At 45.8% G+C, this 17,218-nt stretch overlaps 1 protein-coding gene and 1 long non-coding RNA gene across 25 annotated transcripts; both read right to left on the bottom strand.

Annotated features, from left to right (window-relative positions):
- Positions 1–334: 334 nt before the first annotated feature.
- LOC129842215 (extracellular serine/threonine protein kinase FAM20C-like) lies at positions 335–10,762 on the bottom strand. Of its 2 annotated transcripts, none has more exons than XM_055910671.1 (10): positions 9,908–10,762; positions 9,240–9,415; positions 8,274–8,352; positions 6,722–6,814; positions 6,325–6,440; positions 5,832–6,105; positions 5,323–5,432; positions 1,843–1,924; positions 1,628–1,687; positions 335–975 (listed from the first exon to the last, which is right to left on the bottom strand). In XM_055910671.1, the coding sequence occupies exons 1-10, from the start codon at positions 10,456–10,458 to the stop codon at positions 687–689; spliced, it is 1,830 nt and encodes a 609-aa protein (XP_055766646.1). In that variant the 5' UTR covers positions 10,459–10,762; the 3' UTR covers positions 335–686. The 2 variants fall into 2 exon arrangements, with proteins under 2 accessions (XP_055766646.1, XP_055766647.1); XM_055910672.1 differs by having other exon boundaries at positions 5,832–6,012; positions 9,908–10,761.
- Positions 10,763–12,402: 1,640 nt separating this feature from the next.
- On the bottom strand, positions 12,403–17,188 carry LOC129842214 (uncharacterized). 23 transcript variants are annotated; one of them, XR_008757504.1, is made up of 13 exons: positions 17,134–17,188; positions 16,861–17,051; positions 16,351–16,589; positions 16,174–16,279; positions 16,010–16,079; positions 15,927–15,974; positions 15,611–15,799; positions 15,065–15,370; positions 14,601–15,028; positions 14,243–14,408; positions 13,827–14,207; positions 13,255–13,444; positions 12,771–13,002 (listed from the first exon to the last, which is right to left on the bottom strand). It is a non-coding gene; the product is annotated as an uncharacterized LOC129842214 (long non-coding RNA). The 23 variants fall into 23 exon arrangements; XR_008757499.1 differs by having other exon boundaries at positions 12,773–13,002; positions 13,827–13,873; positions 14,089–14,207; positions 14,243–15,028; XR_008757500.1 differs by having other exon boundaries at positions 12,773–13,002; positions 14,243–14,670; positions 14,719–15,028.
- Positions 17,189–17,218: the final 30 nt, after the last annotated feature.

The raw sequence follows: 17,218 nt of genomic DNA, 5'->3' as shown, positions 1-17,218 counted from the left end.
CATCGTTACAGCTGTAGCTTCATTAATGTTAACAATTAATGTACAAGACTGTACAACCACACTGTTATTCACTTCGGGCCCTATTCATACTGGAGATAATTTGACTTCAGATGGACTTAAGTCACAATGTTGAGTCTACTCATCTCAAGTCTGAATCGGGCCCTTCAATCACATGTTGAAATTTAACATCATAATTGTTTGTTTCTTTGTAAAATGCTTTTGTTAAATGCAATATCATTACTCAATTAGAATTACTTTGATTTAGGGTTGAACTATCTTCTTAAATAAAAGTACATTATAAAACTGGGCTTGATTTCACTTAGTACGCTCCATGTAATAAATAACACAAAATAATCAGCTTTATTTAATGAGGCCTAATAATAAATGCACACAGTGATTTAAACATCCCATCCCATCCATACACCACACTAAACCTACACATAGTCTGTGTCTGAAAAGGCATCCTATTCCCTACATACTATTGGGTGACACTTCGGACACAGCTATCCTCTTTCTAACAGTTAGGAGCCAAACGAATGATGCCAAGAACTCCAAGTGTAAGTATGTCACTCTTGTGACTTGTCGATGCAATGATGTTACACACAAATCATCATCACCATGGTGATGCGCCATGACATAATTTCTTCAGACGGTTGAAATGCTGTTGTCGAGGGGGCGTGGCCACACTACCCTGCAGGTGTCACGTGTTTAACCAAAGTCTTATAATCAGTGACATCATCATAGATGACATCATCATCGCCTTCTCCATGGCGACTACGTTGTCGCTCCTGGCAACGGCTCACGGTTTGGAGCACGGTCACTAGGCGACGGTCCAGGGCGGAGAGGTGCAGCTCCGAGAGGAGGGGGGCCACGGAGAATAGAGGATCATGGGAAAGAGAGTCCCTCATGACATCACTGAGACGGTACTGGGGCAGGGAGAGGAGACGCAGATGTAGGAGGGTGGAGCGACGGATCCTAGAGAGAAAGAGAGTGATGGAGTGAGAGTTATGAGAAAGAAGATAAATAAATTATGATGGTGGTGGGGGTTCTACTAAGATAACATACTGAATTGTTTTAAGATGGTCATTTAGTTATTTTATTTCGAATTTTAGGACCTCTTGGTATATAAAACTTTTTTTTTACTAGCCTACAGAAAGACATTGAATAACAGATTCCTACATGGAAAAACAATACAGCAGAAGGAAGTTTGTTTTCAAGAGTCTGTCCTATATCTGAGAGTTATAAGAAAGATGAGGAAATGATTGTGTTTTTTTACACATATTTAACCCCTTTTGTTAGAACACCATCGTGTTTGTGAGTCTCATCTTTCCATAGAGTGATCACATTACTTTGTACTCCAAACCGTTCGGATGCTATCTATGTTTTTTAGAGAAATCCGAATCCGAGTCTGCTGGCTGATAAACACCGCTGTAGCTCTGCCACCTCCCACTGTAGATGCGGAAGGCCAACATCGGTGGATGGGGTGGATTCAGCCCATGTAAAAACAGATATCTCTATCTGAAACAGATAGATTTTTATGGAGATGTTTTTATTATGCTAATTAGATTCCTGCGGGGGCGCGGACATTGACTCTTCGGGGTGCTTAGTTATGCACCCCATCTTATACCTGCAGCACTGCTCCAGAGGTGTCAGGATAGAGGGTTCATCTTTAGAGTGACGTCCAAACCTGTAGTCCGCACACAGACAGTGTCAGTGTTACAATCAACCATCGTTAGTTAAACCTGTAGTCAGCACACAGACAGTGTCAATGTCAGACACACACACATGCATGCACACACCATTAAAAAAACAGATCATCAATTTCATTGTCAGGATACTCACGCCCTCCCATTGTCTAAGTGCAGAAGGAAAGTGTTGTTGCCAAACTTCTCAAACGTCTCATAGTGGTGTCGGTCCATATTACCTGTCACAAAATAATTAGTGTCTTTGTGTTTTATTTTCAGTTTGTCCTCTTTCTGCTCATTGAAAAGACGTTGGTCTCCATGAACAGCACCACAGAAAGGTATTATTACTACAGCATCATTACTATTATAGTGCTAATATATTATTATGTTCTGACCCAGACCTACCCATGAGGAAGTCTAGTATAGTCATGTCTATCAGGTCCACCAGTCTCCCTCCCCAGCCCAGACCTACCCACGAGGAAGTCTAGTATAGTCATGTCTATCAGGTCCACCAGTCTCCCTCCCCAGCCCAGACCTACCCACGAGGAAGTCTAGTATAGTCATGTCTAACAGGTCCACCAGTCTCCCTCCCCAGCCCAGACCTACCCACGAGGAAGTCTAGTATAGTCATGTCTATCAGGTCCACCAGTCTCCCTCCCCAGCCCAGACCTACCCACGAGGAAGTCTAGTATAGTCATGTCTATCAGGTCCACCAGTCTCCCTCCCCAGCCCAGACCTACCCACGAGGAAGTCTAGTATAGTCATGTCTAACAGGTCCACCAGTCTCCCTCCCTCCCCAGCCCAGACCTACCCATGAGGAAGTCTAGTATAGTCATGTCTATCAGGTCCACCAGTCTCCCTCCCCAGCCCAGACCTACCCATGATGAAGTCTAGTATAGTCATGTCTATCAGGTCCACCAGTCTCCCTCCCCAGCCCAGACCTACCCATGAGGAAGTCTAGTATAGTCATGTCTAACAGGTCCACCAGTCTCCCTCCCTCCCCAGCCCAGACCTACCCATGAGGAAGTCTAGTATCGTCATGTCTATCAGGTCCACCAGTCTCCCTCCCCAGCCCAGACCTACCCACGAGGAAGTCTAGTATAGTCATGTCTATCAGGTCCACCAGTATCCCTCCCCAGCCCAGACCTACCCACGAGGAAGTCTAGTATAGTCATGTCTAACAGGTACATCAGTCTCCCTCCCCAGCCCAGACCTACCCATGAGGAAGTCTAGTATCGTCATGTCTATCAGGTCCACCAGTCTCCCTCCCCAGCCCAGACCTACCCATGATGAAGTCTAGTATAGTCATGTCTATCAGGTCCACCAGTCTCCCTCCCCAGCCCAGAGCTACCCATGAGGAAGTCTAGTATAGTCATGTCTAACAGGTACATCAGTCTCCCTCCCCAGCCCAGACCTACCCATGAGGAAGTCTAGTATCGTCATGTCTATCAGGTCCACCAGTCTCCCTCCCCAGCCCAGACCTACCCATGAGGAAGTCTAGTATAGTCATGTCTATCAGGTCCACCAGTCTCCCTCCCCAGCCCAGACCTACCCACGATGAAGTCTAGTATAGTCATGTCTATCAGGTCCACCAGTCTCCCTCCCCAGCCCAGACCTACCCACGAGGAAGTCTAGTATAGTCATGTCTATCAGGTCCACCAGTCTCCCTCCCCAGCCCAGACCTACCCATGAGGAAGTCTAGTATCGTCATGTCTATCAGGTACACCAGTCTCCCTCCCCAGCCCAGACCTACCCATGATGAAGTCTAGTATAGTCATGTCTATCAGGTCCACCAGTCTCCCTCCCCAGCCCAGACCTACCCATGATGAAGTCTAGTATAGTCATGTCTATCAGGTCCACCAGTCTCCCTCCCCAGCCCAGACCTACCCATGAGGAAGTCTAGTATCGTCATGTCTATCAGGTCCACCAGTCTCCCTCCCCAGCCCAGACCTACCCATGAGGAAGTCTAGTATCGTCATGTCTATCAGGTCCACCAGTCTCCCTCCCCAGCCCAGACCTACCCATGAGGAAGTCTAGTATCGTCATGTCTATCAGGTCCACCAGTCTCCCTCCCCAGCCCAGACCTACCCATGAGGAAGTCTAGTATCGTCATGTCTATCAGGTCCACCAGTCTCCCTCCCTCCCCAGCCCAGACCCACCCATGAGGATGTCTAGTATAGTCATGTCTATCAGGTCCACCAGTCTCCCGCCCCAGCCCAGACCTACCCATGAGGATGTCTAGTATAGTCATGTCTATCAGGTCCACCAGTCTCCCGCCCCAGCCCAGACCTACCCATGATGAAGTCTAGTATAGTCATGTCTATCAGGTCCACCAGTCTCCCTCCCCAGCCCAGACCTACCCATGAGGAAGTCTAGTATAGTCATGTCTATCAGGTCCACCAGTCTCCCTCCCCAGCCCAGACCTACCCATGAGGAAGTCTAGTATAGTCATGTCTATCAGGTCCACCAGTCTCCCTCCCCAGCCCAGACCCACCCATGAGGAAGTCTAGTATAGTCATGTCTATCAGGTCCACCAGTCTCCCTCCCCAGCCCAGACCTACCCTTGAGGAAGTCTAGTATAGTCATGTCTATCAGGTCCACCAGTCTCCCTCCCCAGCCCAGACCTACCCATGGGGAAGTCTAGTATAGTCATGTCTATCAGGTCCACCAGTCTCCCTCCCCAGCCCAGACCTACCCACGAGGAAGTCTAGTATAGTCATGTCTATCAGGTCCACCAGTCTCCCTCCCCAGCCCAGACCTACCCATGAGGAAGTCTAGTATAGTCATGTCTATCAGGTCCACCAGTCTCCCTCCCCAGCCCAGACCTACCCATGAGGAAGTCTAGTATAGTCATGTCTATCAGGTCCACCAGTCTCCCTCCCCAGCCCAGACCGACCCATGAGGAAGTCTAGTATAGTCATGTCTATCAGGTCCACCAGTCTCCCTCCCTCCCCAGCCCAGACCTACCTATGAGGAAGTCTAGTATAGTCATGTCTATCAGGTCCACCAGTCTCCCTCCCCAGCCCAGACCGACCCATGAGGAAGTCTAGTATAGTCATGTCTATCAGGTCCACCAGTCTCCCTCCCCAGCCCAGACCTACCCATGAGGAAGTCTAGTATAGTCATGTCTATCAGGTCCACCAGTCTCCCTCCCCAGCCCAGACCTACCCATGAGGAAGTCTAGTATAGTCATGTCTATCAGGTCCACCAGTCTCCCTCCCCAGCCCAGACCTACCTATGAGGAAGTCTAGTATAGTCATGTCTATCAGGTCCACCAGTCTCCCTCCCCAGCCCAGACCGACCCATGAGGATGTCTAGTATAGTCATGTCTATCAGGTCCACCAGTCTCCCTCCCCAGCCCAGACCTACCCATGAGGAAGTCTAGTATAGTCATGTCTATCAGGTCCACCAGTCTCCCTCCCCAGCCCAGACCTACCCATGAGGAAGTCTAGTATAGTCATGTCTATCAGGTCCACCAGTCTCCCTCCCCAGCCCAGACCTACCTATGAGGAAGTCTAGTATAGTCATGTCTATCAGGTCCACCAGTCTCCCTCCCCAGCCCAGACCGACCCATGAGGAAGTCTAGTATAGTCATGTCTATCAGGTCCACCAGTCTCCCTCCCCAGCCCAGACCTACCCATGAGGAAGTCTAGTATAGTCATGTCTATCAGGTCCACCAGTCTGGTTCCCTTGTTGTATGGTGGGGTCTTCTTCACTGTGTCACAGTAGTCTGGGTCTTTCTCCCACCTGCAACGTGACAACAAGGTCAGAGTTGAGGCTAGAGTCAGGGTTAGGTTTGAGGATTAGAGTTAGAGTTGAGGGTTAGAGTTAGAGTTGAGGGTTAGAATTAGGGTTGAGGGTTAGAATTAGGGTTGAGGGTTAGAATTAGGGTTGAGGGTTAGAATTAGGGTTGAGGATTAGAGTTAGGGTTGAGAGTTGGAATTAGGTTTGAGGTTAGGGTTAAGGTTGAGGCTAGGATTAGGTTGAGGGTTAGAGTTAAAGTTGAGGCTAGGGTTAGAGTTAGGGTTAGGGTTGAGGCTAGGGTTAGAGTTGAGGCTAGGGTTAGAGTTGACGCTAGGGTTGGAGTTGAGGCTAGGGTTAGAGTTATTATCTATCTATAGATATAGCTATAGACTCTATACCCACACTGCCAGTTTTCTGCGGCTGTAGGAGCGTTTCCAGGGAGACCTCCAGGTACGTCTGGTGGCCAGGGAGGGGTCCGGCAGCATCATGGCCAGGGAGGCCTCCAGGTTCTGGGGTCGACCACACACAGCGTGCTCCGTACTGCAGTAGTAGGAACACTGGCCATAGAAACACACATTATTCACTAGGGGAGATAGAGGGGGATGGAGGGGGGAGAGGAGAGGAGAGTTTGAGTGCACTCTTCTCTTCATCATCAGGAGAGGCAGCAATTCAAGAGCTGACAGAGAGAAAGATTGAAAATGAAAGAAATTAATTCAGCAAAAAAATTGCCTTTCCGCTGAATAATATGCAGCATCTATTTTCATATTCCCCACTAGAGAAAACAGAGATGTGAAACATGTAATATAAGGAGAGAGTTGGTAAAGAAAGAGGAGTGAGAGAGAGGGAGATGGAGTGAGTGTGATAGAGGGATAGAGTGAAATGATGATAAACAGACCAGGAGAGGTGAAGAAGGTCCGGGCCAGTTTGTGGTCAGTGGTGATGTCTTTGATCTCTGTTACCACGTCAATCAGCCTTCCTACGGCTGGGGGGATCCGCCTGTAACCCAACACCCTGAGAGAGAGGGGAGTGGAAAGGAGAGAAGGGACAGGGGAGAAAGATGGGAGAGGGAGAGGTGGGGGGGTGTAGAGAGAAGGAGAGGAGAGAGGCAGAAAAAGATGGGAGAGGGGGATAGAGAGAGAGGAGAGGGGGAGAGAGAGAGAGAGAGAGAGAGGAGTATATGTTTAATGCTTCTCAATGTCTGCTCTATTCTCCACCATTTCAGTCAGTGCTGTGGCATGCTATATACTCCCCTGGCTGTTGCTATCAAGGTGAGAAACAGACTCATTGTTTACCTGTCCAGGTGAAAAGCAGCGATCTCTGCGTTGTGTCTCTCAAAGTCAGAGAAGTAGTAGAGGTTGAAGTTGGTCTCCTCATCACGCTCTTGTCTGACAGAGATACAGTCAACACAGGAACACAGCTATACAGACCATACACAGTCAACACAGGAACACAGCTATACAGACTATACACAGTCAACACAGGAATACAGATATACAGACCATACACAGTCAACACAGGAATACAGCTATACAGACCATACACAGTCAACACAGGAATACAGCTATACAGACCATACACAGTCAACACAGGAATACAGCTATACAGACCATACACAGTCAACACAGGAACACAGATATACAGACCATACACAGTCAACACAGGAATACAGCTATACAGACTATACACAGTCAACACAGGAACACAGATATTCAGACTACACACCCCAAACCATCACAATTGGGTTGAGGTCGGGTGATTGTGGAGGCCAGGTCAGCTGATGCAGCACTCCATCACTCTCCTTCTTGGTCAAATAGCCCGTACACATCTTAAAGGTGTGTTTTGGGTCATTGTCCTTTTGAAAAACAAATGATAGTCCCACTAAGAACAAGCCAGATGGGATGGCGTATCGCTGCAGAACGCTGTGGTGGCCATGCTGGTTAAGTGTGCCTTGAATTCTAAATAAATCACTGACAGTGTCACCAGCAAAGCACCATCACACCTCCTCCTCCATGCTTCACGGTGGGAACCACACATGCAGAGATCATCTGTTCACCTACTCTGCGTCTCACAAAGACACGGCAGTTGGAACCAAAAATCTCAAATTTGCACTAATCAGACCACAGGACAGATTTCCACCAGTCTAATGTCCATTGCTTGTGTTTCTTGGGCCAAGCAAGTCACTTCTTATTATTAGTGTCCTTTAGTAGTGGTTTCTTTGCTGCAATTTCGACCATCAAGGCCTGATTCACACAGTCTCCTCTGAATAGTTGATGTTGAGATGTGTCTGTTACTTGAACTCTGTGCTTGATGGTTCTTGCGACTGCACTTGAAGAAACTTTCAGAGTTCTTGAAATTTTACAGATTGACTGACCTTTATTTCTTAAAGTAATGATGGACTGTCATTTCTCTTTGCTTATTTGAGCTGTTCTTGCCATAATATGGACTTGGTCTTTTTCCAAATAGGGCTGTCTTTTTTATACCACCCCTACCTTGTCACAATACAACTGATTGGCTCAAACGCATTAAGAAGGAAAGTAATTACACAAATTAACATTTAACAACCTCATTAAGCTGGTTGAGAGAAAGCCAAGAGTGTGCAAAGCTGTCATCAAGGCAAAGGGTGGCTACTTTGAAGAATCTCAAATATAAAATATATTTTGATTTGTTCACCACTTTTTTGGTTACTACATAATTCCACGTGTGTTATTTCATAGTTTTGATGTCTTCACTATTATTCTACAATGTAGAAAATAGTACAAATTAAGAAAAATCCTTGAATGAGTAGGTGTGTCCAAACTTTTGACTGGTACTGTACGTGTGTGCGTGCGTGTGTAAGTCTCTCACTTCATTGGTTTGAGCATGGCCTGTCCGTAGTTAGGAAATGACATCACCAGCTTGAGCTGTGTCCCTCCAGACTTCTGCACTGAGAGAGAGAGACGGGTTACCATAGCAACACTTGAACTTCACATACTGAGTACACACTGAGCTCTCTTTATCACACACACACACACACACACACACACACACACACACACACACACACACACACACACACACACACACACACACACACACACACACACACACACACACACACACACACACACACACACACACACACACACACACACACACACACACACACACACACACAAAGGTTACCCTGTTTGAAACTAAATAAGGTCATCCAGTTTGTGTTTTCTTCCTGCAGTTCTACATTAATCCAGTAGTGGTCACCCCATACCTGACTCTAAACATCACAACAGAGACTACCTCCCAGCTATGGGAGAATCTCAATTGCATTGCCTTGATTCTTCACGTCCTCTCTCCTCACCTCCTTCTCAAAACCCATCGGATGAGAAGAGGGGAGGGATTAAGGAAATGCAATTGCAATTCTCCCAATCTGTCCTTCCTCCCAAAGTGTGCACTTGTTCACTTCCCTTCACTAATTTGAAAGGAAATGACTGGTATAAGAAATATGGTGGAAACTCCCACTAGCCCATGCCTCCACCAATCCAATGCTTTGGGTGTAATAGTATACGTGTGTACACTACAGGACATAATGCCCCCATATCTCCCACCCCCCAAAAATCAGGCTTCCAACACCCCTCCCCAACACACACACCACCCAAACACACCACACACACCACCCACACACACTCCAGGGTGAAGTTTCCCTTTGACAGACATCTAGGATCAGCTTCCCCTTCCCCAATTTAACCTTAATCCCCTTAGTTGGGAAATTGCTAAACTGATCCAATATCAGTTATCAGTCCAATATTGCGCCACACACACACACCACACGCATACCTGCGCTGACGATACGGTGTGTGCTGAGCTGCTGAGCAAGAGATGCCATGTTGGGGTCCAGGTGGGGGTAGAGCTGCCAACGGGAGATACCAAGATGGAACCTCAGCCAGGGGGGGTGGCTGTCACTGCTCCTGTTCCAATGGGCTGAGTCATCGCCAATGTCACTGTCACTCACCCTGGGGAGGGTGGAGGGGGAAAGAGAGGGAGAGGACAAGAGGGTTGGAGAGGACAAGAGAGAAGTAGTTCAGAGGAGGAGACAACAGGAGGAGAGGACAAGAGAGAAGTAGTTCAGAGGAGGAGATGACAGGAGGAGAGGACAAGAGAGAAGTAGTTCAGAGGAGGAGAAGAGAGGAGGGTTGGAGACACAAGAGAGAAGTAGTTCAGAGGAGGAGATGACAGGAGGAGAGGACAAGAGAGAAGTAGTTCAGAGGAGGAGAAGAGAGGAGGGTTGGAGACACAAGAGAGAAGTAGTTCAGAGGAGGAGACGACAGGAGGAGAGGACAAGAGAGTAGTAGTTCGGAGGAGGAGGAGGAAGAGGAGGAGATGCCAGGAGAAACAGGAGGGATATTTGCCATAATGAACTAAAGGATCATGCAGCATGTGTCCTTGATGCACTTTAAAAGCTTGTCTGTTTTTTCAGAACAATCACGCTACTTCCCTAAACTCACCACATCTGTGTGCTCGTCTCGCGCGCCTTCCCTTTGGGCTTCACCTTCAGCAGCCAATCATCTTCATGGATGGGCGGGGTTGGCATGTTGTAGAGCGGGTGGCTAAAAAGAGCCTCTAATTTCGACATCCCGGACCCCATAGGCTTCATCCCCATCGAGCCAAACTTTCCTACCCTTACCGTCATGTTGAGTGAGTCTACAGGCCCTTTCTCCTTACGTCCATGACCTACCTTGACGGCCATTCTGGTTGTGACAGCGTCCTTTTCGGCCATTTTATGAGGGCCATTGATGTCCATATGGGAAGAGTCCACTTTTCTGGTGTCCGGGATTATCTTGGAATAGCTGGTGTGGTTGTCCGACATCCTGGAGGTGTAGTTGGTATCCACCAGGGCTCGGAGGGTGTGGTGGTGTGTCTGACGAGGGGAGGGGGCATCACAGTGGTTCTGGTAGACGGAGCGGGATAGGACGGTGAGGAGGAGATGGAGAGAGAGGGAGGCAACGGCCAGCGATAGACAGACAGTCCGAGAGCGACGGCGTGTATACCACCTCATCGTCCTGAGGAAGAGAAAGAGTTGGAGAAAGACTGAGAGATAAAAATATGTAAAGGAGGAAAAAGGGGGAAGAGAGAGAGAGTAGGAGGAAGATGATAGAAACTGGATAAATATAGGTGAAAGGACGAGGGAGGATTGGAGAGAGAAAGAGGAGGATGAGGAGGAGAGGTTGAGGGGGTGAATGTGGGAGAACGAGAGCGAAAGTTAGAGGAACGAGGGAAGGAAAGAGTCTCAGAAACAGCATAGAGAAAAAGATAGAAAGAAGGCCATAGAGACTGAACCATTCGAAAGTCAGAGCAGCCCTCTATTCTGGCATAATTACCTCCAATACAACTACCTAGATACCCCCCAATACAACTACCTAGATACCCTCAATACAACTACCTAGATACCCTCCAATACAACTACCTCTTTCTCTACCTAGATACCCTCCAATACAACTACCTAGATACCCCCCATACAACTAACTAGATACCCCCCAATACAACTACCTAGATACCCCCCAATACAACTACCTAGATACCCTCCAATACAACTACCTAGATACCCTCCAATACAACTACCTAGATACCCCCCAATACAACTACCTAGATACCCTCCAATACAACTACCTAGATACCCTCCAATACAACTACCTAGATACCCTCCAATACAACTACCTAGATACCCTCCAATACAACTACCTAGATACCCTCCAATACAACTACCTAGATACCCTCCAATACAACTACCTAGATACCCTCCAATACAACTACCAAGATACCCCCAATACAACTACCTAGATACCCTCCAATACAACTACCTAGATACCCTCCAATACAACTACCTAGATACCCTCCAATACAACTACCTAGATACCCTCCAATACAACTACCTAGATACCCCCCAATACAACTACCTAGATACCCCCCAATACAACTAACTAGATACCCCCCAATACAACTACCTAGATACCCTCCAATACAACTACCTAGATACCCTCCAATACAACTACCTAGATACCCTCCAATACAACTACCTAGATACCCTCCAATACAACTACCAAGATACCCTCCAATACAACTACCAAGATACCCTCAATACAACTACCTAGATACCCTCAATACAACTACCTCTTTCTTTACCTAGATACCCCCAATACAACTGCCTAGATACCCTCCAATACAACTACCTAGATACCCTCCAATACAACTACCTAGATACCCCCCAATACAACTACCTAGATACCCTCCAATACAACTACCTAGATACCCTCCAATACAACTACCTAGATACCCTCCAATACAACTACCTAGATACCCCCAATACAACTACCTAGATACCCCCCAATACAACTACCTAGATACCCTCCAATACAACTACCTAGATACCCTCCAATACAACTACCTAGATACCCTCCAATACAACTACCTATATACCCCCCAATACAACTACCTCTTTCTTTACCTAGATACCCCCAATACAACTGCCTAGATACCCTCCAATACAACTGCCTAGATACCCTCCAATACAACTACCTAGATACCCTCCAATACAACTACCTAGATACCCTCCAATACAACTACCTAGATACCCACCAATACAACTACCTAGATACCCTCCAATACAACTACCTAGATACCCTCCAATACAACTACCTAGATACCCCCCAATACAACTACCTAGATACCCTCCAATACAACTACCTAGATACCCTCCAATACAACTACCTAGATACCCTCCAATACAACTACCTAGATACCCTCCAATACAACTACCTAGATACCCTCCAATACAACTACCTATATACCCCCCAATACAACTACCTCTTTCTTTACCTAGATATCCCCAATACAACTACCTAGATACCCTCCAATACAACTACCTAGATACCCTCCAATACAACTACCTAGATACCCTCCAATACAACTACCTATATACCCCCCAATACAACTACCTCTTTCTTTACCTAGATATCCCCAATACAACTACCTAGATACCCTCCAATACAACTACCTAGATACCCTCCAATACAACTACCTAGATACCCTCCAATACAACTACCTAGATACCCTCCAATACAACTACCTAGATACCCCCCAATACAACTACCAAGATACCCTCCAATACAACTACCTAGATACCCCCCAATACAACTACCTCTTTCTTTACCTAGATACCCCCCAATACAACTACCTCTTTCTTTACCTAGATACCCCCCAATACAACTACCAAGATACCCTCCAATACAACTACCTAGATACCCCCCAATACAACTACCTAGATACCCCCCAATACAACTACCAAGATACCCTCCAATACAACTACCTAGATACCCCCAATACAACTAGCTAGATACCCTCCAATACAACTACCTAGATACCCTCCAATACAACTACCTAGATACCCTCCAATACAACTACCTAGATACCCTCCAATACAACTACCTAGATACCCTCAATACAACTACCTAGATACCCTCCAATACAACTACCTAGATACCCTCCAATACAACTACCTAGATACCCTCCAATACAACTACCTAGATACCCTCAATACAACTACCTCTTTCTTTACCTAGATACCCTCCAATACAACTACCTAGATACCCTCCAATACAACTACCTAGATACCCTCCAATACAACTACCTAGATACCCTCCAATACAACTACCTAGATACCCTCCAATACAACTACCTAGATACCCTCCAATACAACTACCTAGATACCCTCCAATACAACTACCTAGATACCCTCCAATACAACTACCTAGATACCCTCCAATACAACTACCTAGATACCCTCCAATACAACTACCTAGATACCCTCCAATACAACTACCTAGATACCCCCAATACAACTACCTAGATACCCTCCAATACAACTACCTAGATACCCTCCAATACAACTACCTAGATACCCTCCAATACAACTACCTAGATACCCTCCAATACAACTACCTAGATACCCTCCAATACAACTACCTAGATACCCTCAATACAACTACCTAGATACCCCCAATACAACTACCTAGATACCCTCCAATACAACTACCTAGATACCCTCCAATACAACTACCTAGATACCCTCCAATACAACTACCTAGATACCCTCCAATACAACTACCTAGATACCCTCCAATACAACTACCTAGATACCCTCCAATACAACTACCTAGATACCCTCCAATACAACTACCTAGATACCCTCCAATACAACTACCTAGATACCCTCCAATACAACTACCTAGATACCCTCCAATACAACTACCTAGATACCCTCCAATACAACTACCTAGATACCCTCCAATACAACTGCCTAGATACCCTCCAATACAACTACCTAGATACCCTCAATACAACTACCTAGATACCCCCCAATACAACTACCTAGATACCCTCCAATACAACTACCTAGATACCCCCAATACAACTACCTAGATACCCCCCAATACAACTACCTAGATACCCTCCAATACAACTACCTAGATACCCTCCAATACAACTACCTAGATACCCTCCAATACAACTACCTAGATACCCTCCAATACAACTACCTAGATACCCTCCAATACAACTACCTAGATACCCTCAATACAACTACCTAGATACCCCCCAATACAACTACCTAGATACCCTCCAATACAACTACCTAGATACCCCCAATACAACTACCTAGATACCCTCCAATACAACTACCTAGATACCCTCCAATACAACTACCTAGATACCCTCCAATACAACTACCTAGATACCCTCCAATACAACTACCTAGATACCCTCAAAACAACTACCTCTTTCTTTACCTAGATACCCTCAATACAACTACCTAGATACCCCCCAATACAACTACCTAGATACCCTCCAATACAACTACCTAGATACCCCCCAATACAACTACCTAGATACCCTCCAATACAACTACCTAGATACCCTCCAATACAACTACCTAGATACCCCCAATACAACTACCTAGATACCCTCCAATACAACTACCTAGATACCCTCCAATACAACTACCTAGATACCCCCCAATACAACTACCTAGATACCCTCCAATACAACTACCTAGATACCCTCCAATACAACTACCTAGATACCCTCCAATACAACTACCTAGATACCCTCCAATACAACTACCTAGATACCCTCCAATACAACTACCTAGATACCCCCAATACAACTACCTAGATACCCCCAATACAACTACCTAGATACCCTCCAATACAACTACCTAGATACCCTCCAATACAACTAACTAGATACCCCCCAATACAACTACCTAGATACCCTCCAATACAACTACCTAGATACCCCCCAATACAACTACCTAGATACCCTCCAATACAACTACCTAGATACCCTCCAATACAACTACCTAGATACCCTCCAATACAACTACCTAGATACCCTCAATACAACTAACTAGATACCCCCCAATACAACTACCTAGATACCCTCCAATACAACTACCTAGATACCCTCCAATACAACTACCTAGATATCCTCCAATACAACTACCTAGATACCCTCCAATACAACTACCTAGATACCCGCCAATACAACTACCTAGATACCCTCAATACAACTACCTCTTTCTTTACCTAGATACCCTCCAATACAACTACCTAGATACCCTCCAATACAACTACCTAGATACCCTCAATACAACTACCTAGATACCCTCAATACAACTACCTAGATACCCCCAATACAACTACCTAGATACCCTCCAATACAACTACCTAGATACCCTCAATACAACTACCTAGATACCCCCAATACAACTACCTAGATACCCCCCAATACAACTACCTAGATACCCTCCAATACAACTACCTAGATACCCTCCAATACAACTACCTAGATACCCTCCAATACAACTACCTAGATACCCTCCAATACAACTACCTAGATACCCCCAATACAACTACCTACATACCCTCCAATACAACTACCTAGATACCCTCCAATACAACTACCAAGATACCCTCCAATACAACTACCTAGATACCCTCCAATACAACTACCTAGATACCCCCCAATACAACTACCTAGATACCCCCCAATACAACTACCTAGATACCCCCCAATACAACTACCTAGATACCCTCCAATACAACTACCTAGATACCCCCCAATACAACTACCTAGATACCCTCCAATACAACTACCTAGATACCCTCAATACAACTACCTAGATACCCTCCAATACAACTACCTAGATACCCTCCAATACAACTACCTAGATACCCTCCAATACAACTACCTAGATACCCTCCAATACAACTACCTAGATACCCTCAATACAACTACCTAGATACCCCCAATACAACTACCTAGATACCCTCCAATACAACTACCTATATACCCCCCAATACAACTACCTCTTTCTTTACCTAGATATCCCCAATACAACTACCTAGATACCCTCCAATACAACTACCTAGATACCCTCCAATACACCTAGATACCCTCCAATACAACTACCTAGATACCCTCCAATACAACTACCTAGATACCCCCCAATACAACTACCTCTTTCTTTACCTAGATACCCCCAATACAACTACCTAGATACCCCCAATACAACTACCTAGATACCCTCCAATACAACTACCTAGATACCCCCAATACAACTACCTCTTTCTTTACCTAGATACCCCCAATACAACTACCTAGATACCCCCCAATACAACTACCTCTTTCTTTACCTAGATACCCCCAATACAACTACCTAGATACCCCCAATACAACTACCTAGATACCCTCCAATACAACTACCTAGATACCCTCCAATACAACTACCTCTTTCTTTACCTAGATACCCCCAATACAACTACCTAGATACCCCCAATACAACTACCTAGATACCCTCCAATACAACTACCTAGATACCCTCCAATACAACTACCTAGATACCCTCCAATACAACTACCTAGATACCCCCCAATACAACTACCTAGATACCCTCCAATACAACTACCTAGATACCCTCCAATACAACTACCTAGATACCCTCCAATACAACTACCTAGATACCCTCCAATACAACTACCTAGATACCCCCCAATACAACTACCTAGATACCCTCCAATACAACTACCTAGATACCCTCCAATACAACTACCTAGATACCCCCAATACAACTACCTAGATACCCTCCAATACAACTACCTCTTTCTTTACCTAGATACCCCCAATACAACTACCTAGATACCCCCAATACAACTACCTAGATACCCCCCAATACAACTACCTAGATACCCTCCAATACAACTACCTAGATACCCTCCAATACAACTACCTAGATACCCTCCAATACAACTACCTAGATACCCTCCAATACAACTACCAAGATACCCTCAATACAACTACCAAGATACCCTCAATACAACTACCTAGATACCCCCAATACAACTACCTAGATACCCCCAATACAACTACCTAGATACCCTCCAATACAACTACCTAGATACCCTCCAATACAACTACCTAGATACCCTCCAATACAACTACCTAGATACCCTCCAATACAACTACCTAGATACCCTCCAATACAACTACCTAGATACCCTCCAATACAACTACCTAGATACCCCCCAATACAACTACCTCTTTCTTTACCTAGATACCCCCAATACAACTGCCTAGATACCCCCAATACAACTACCTAGATACCCCCCAATACAACTACCTAGATACCCTCCAATACAACTACCTAGATACCCTCCAATACAACTACCTAGATACCCTCCAATACAACTACCTAGATACCCTCC

This window comes from Salvelinus fontinalis, unplaced genomic scaffold (assembly GCF_029448725.1).
Source record: "Salvelinus fontinalis isolate EN_2023a unplaced genomic scaffold, ASM2944872v1 scaffold_0023, whole genome shotgun sequence".
NCBI classification, from domain to species: Eukaryota; Metazoa; Chordata; class Actinopteri; order Salmoniformes; family Salmonidae; genus Salvelinus; species Salvelinus fontinalis.
Note: the sequence above shows the minus strand (reverse complement) of the source record. Positions and strands in the feature narration are given on the sequence as shown.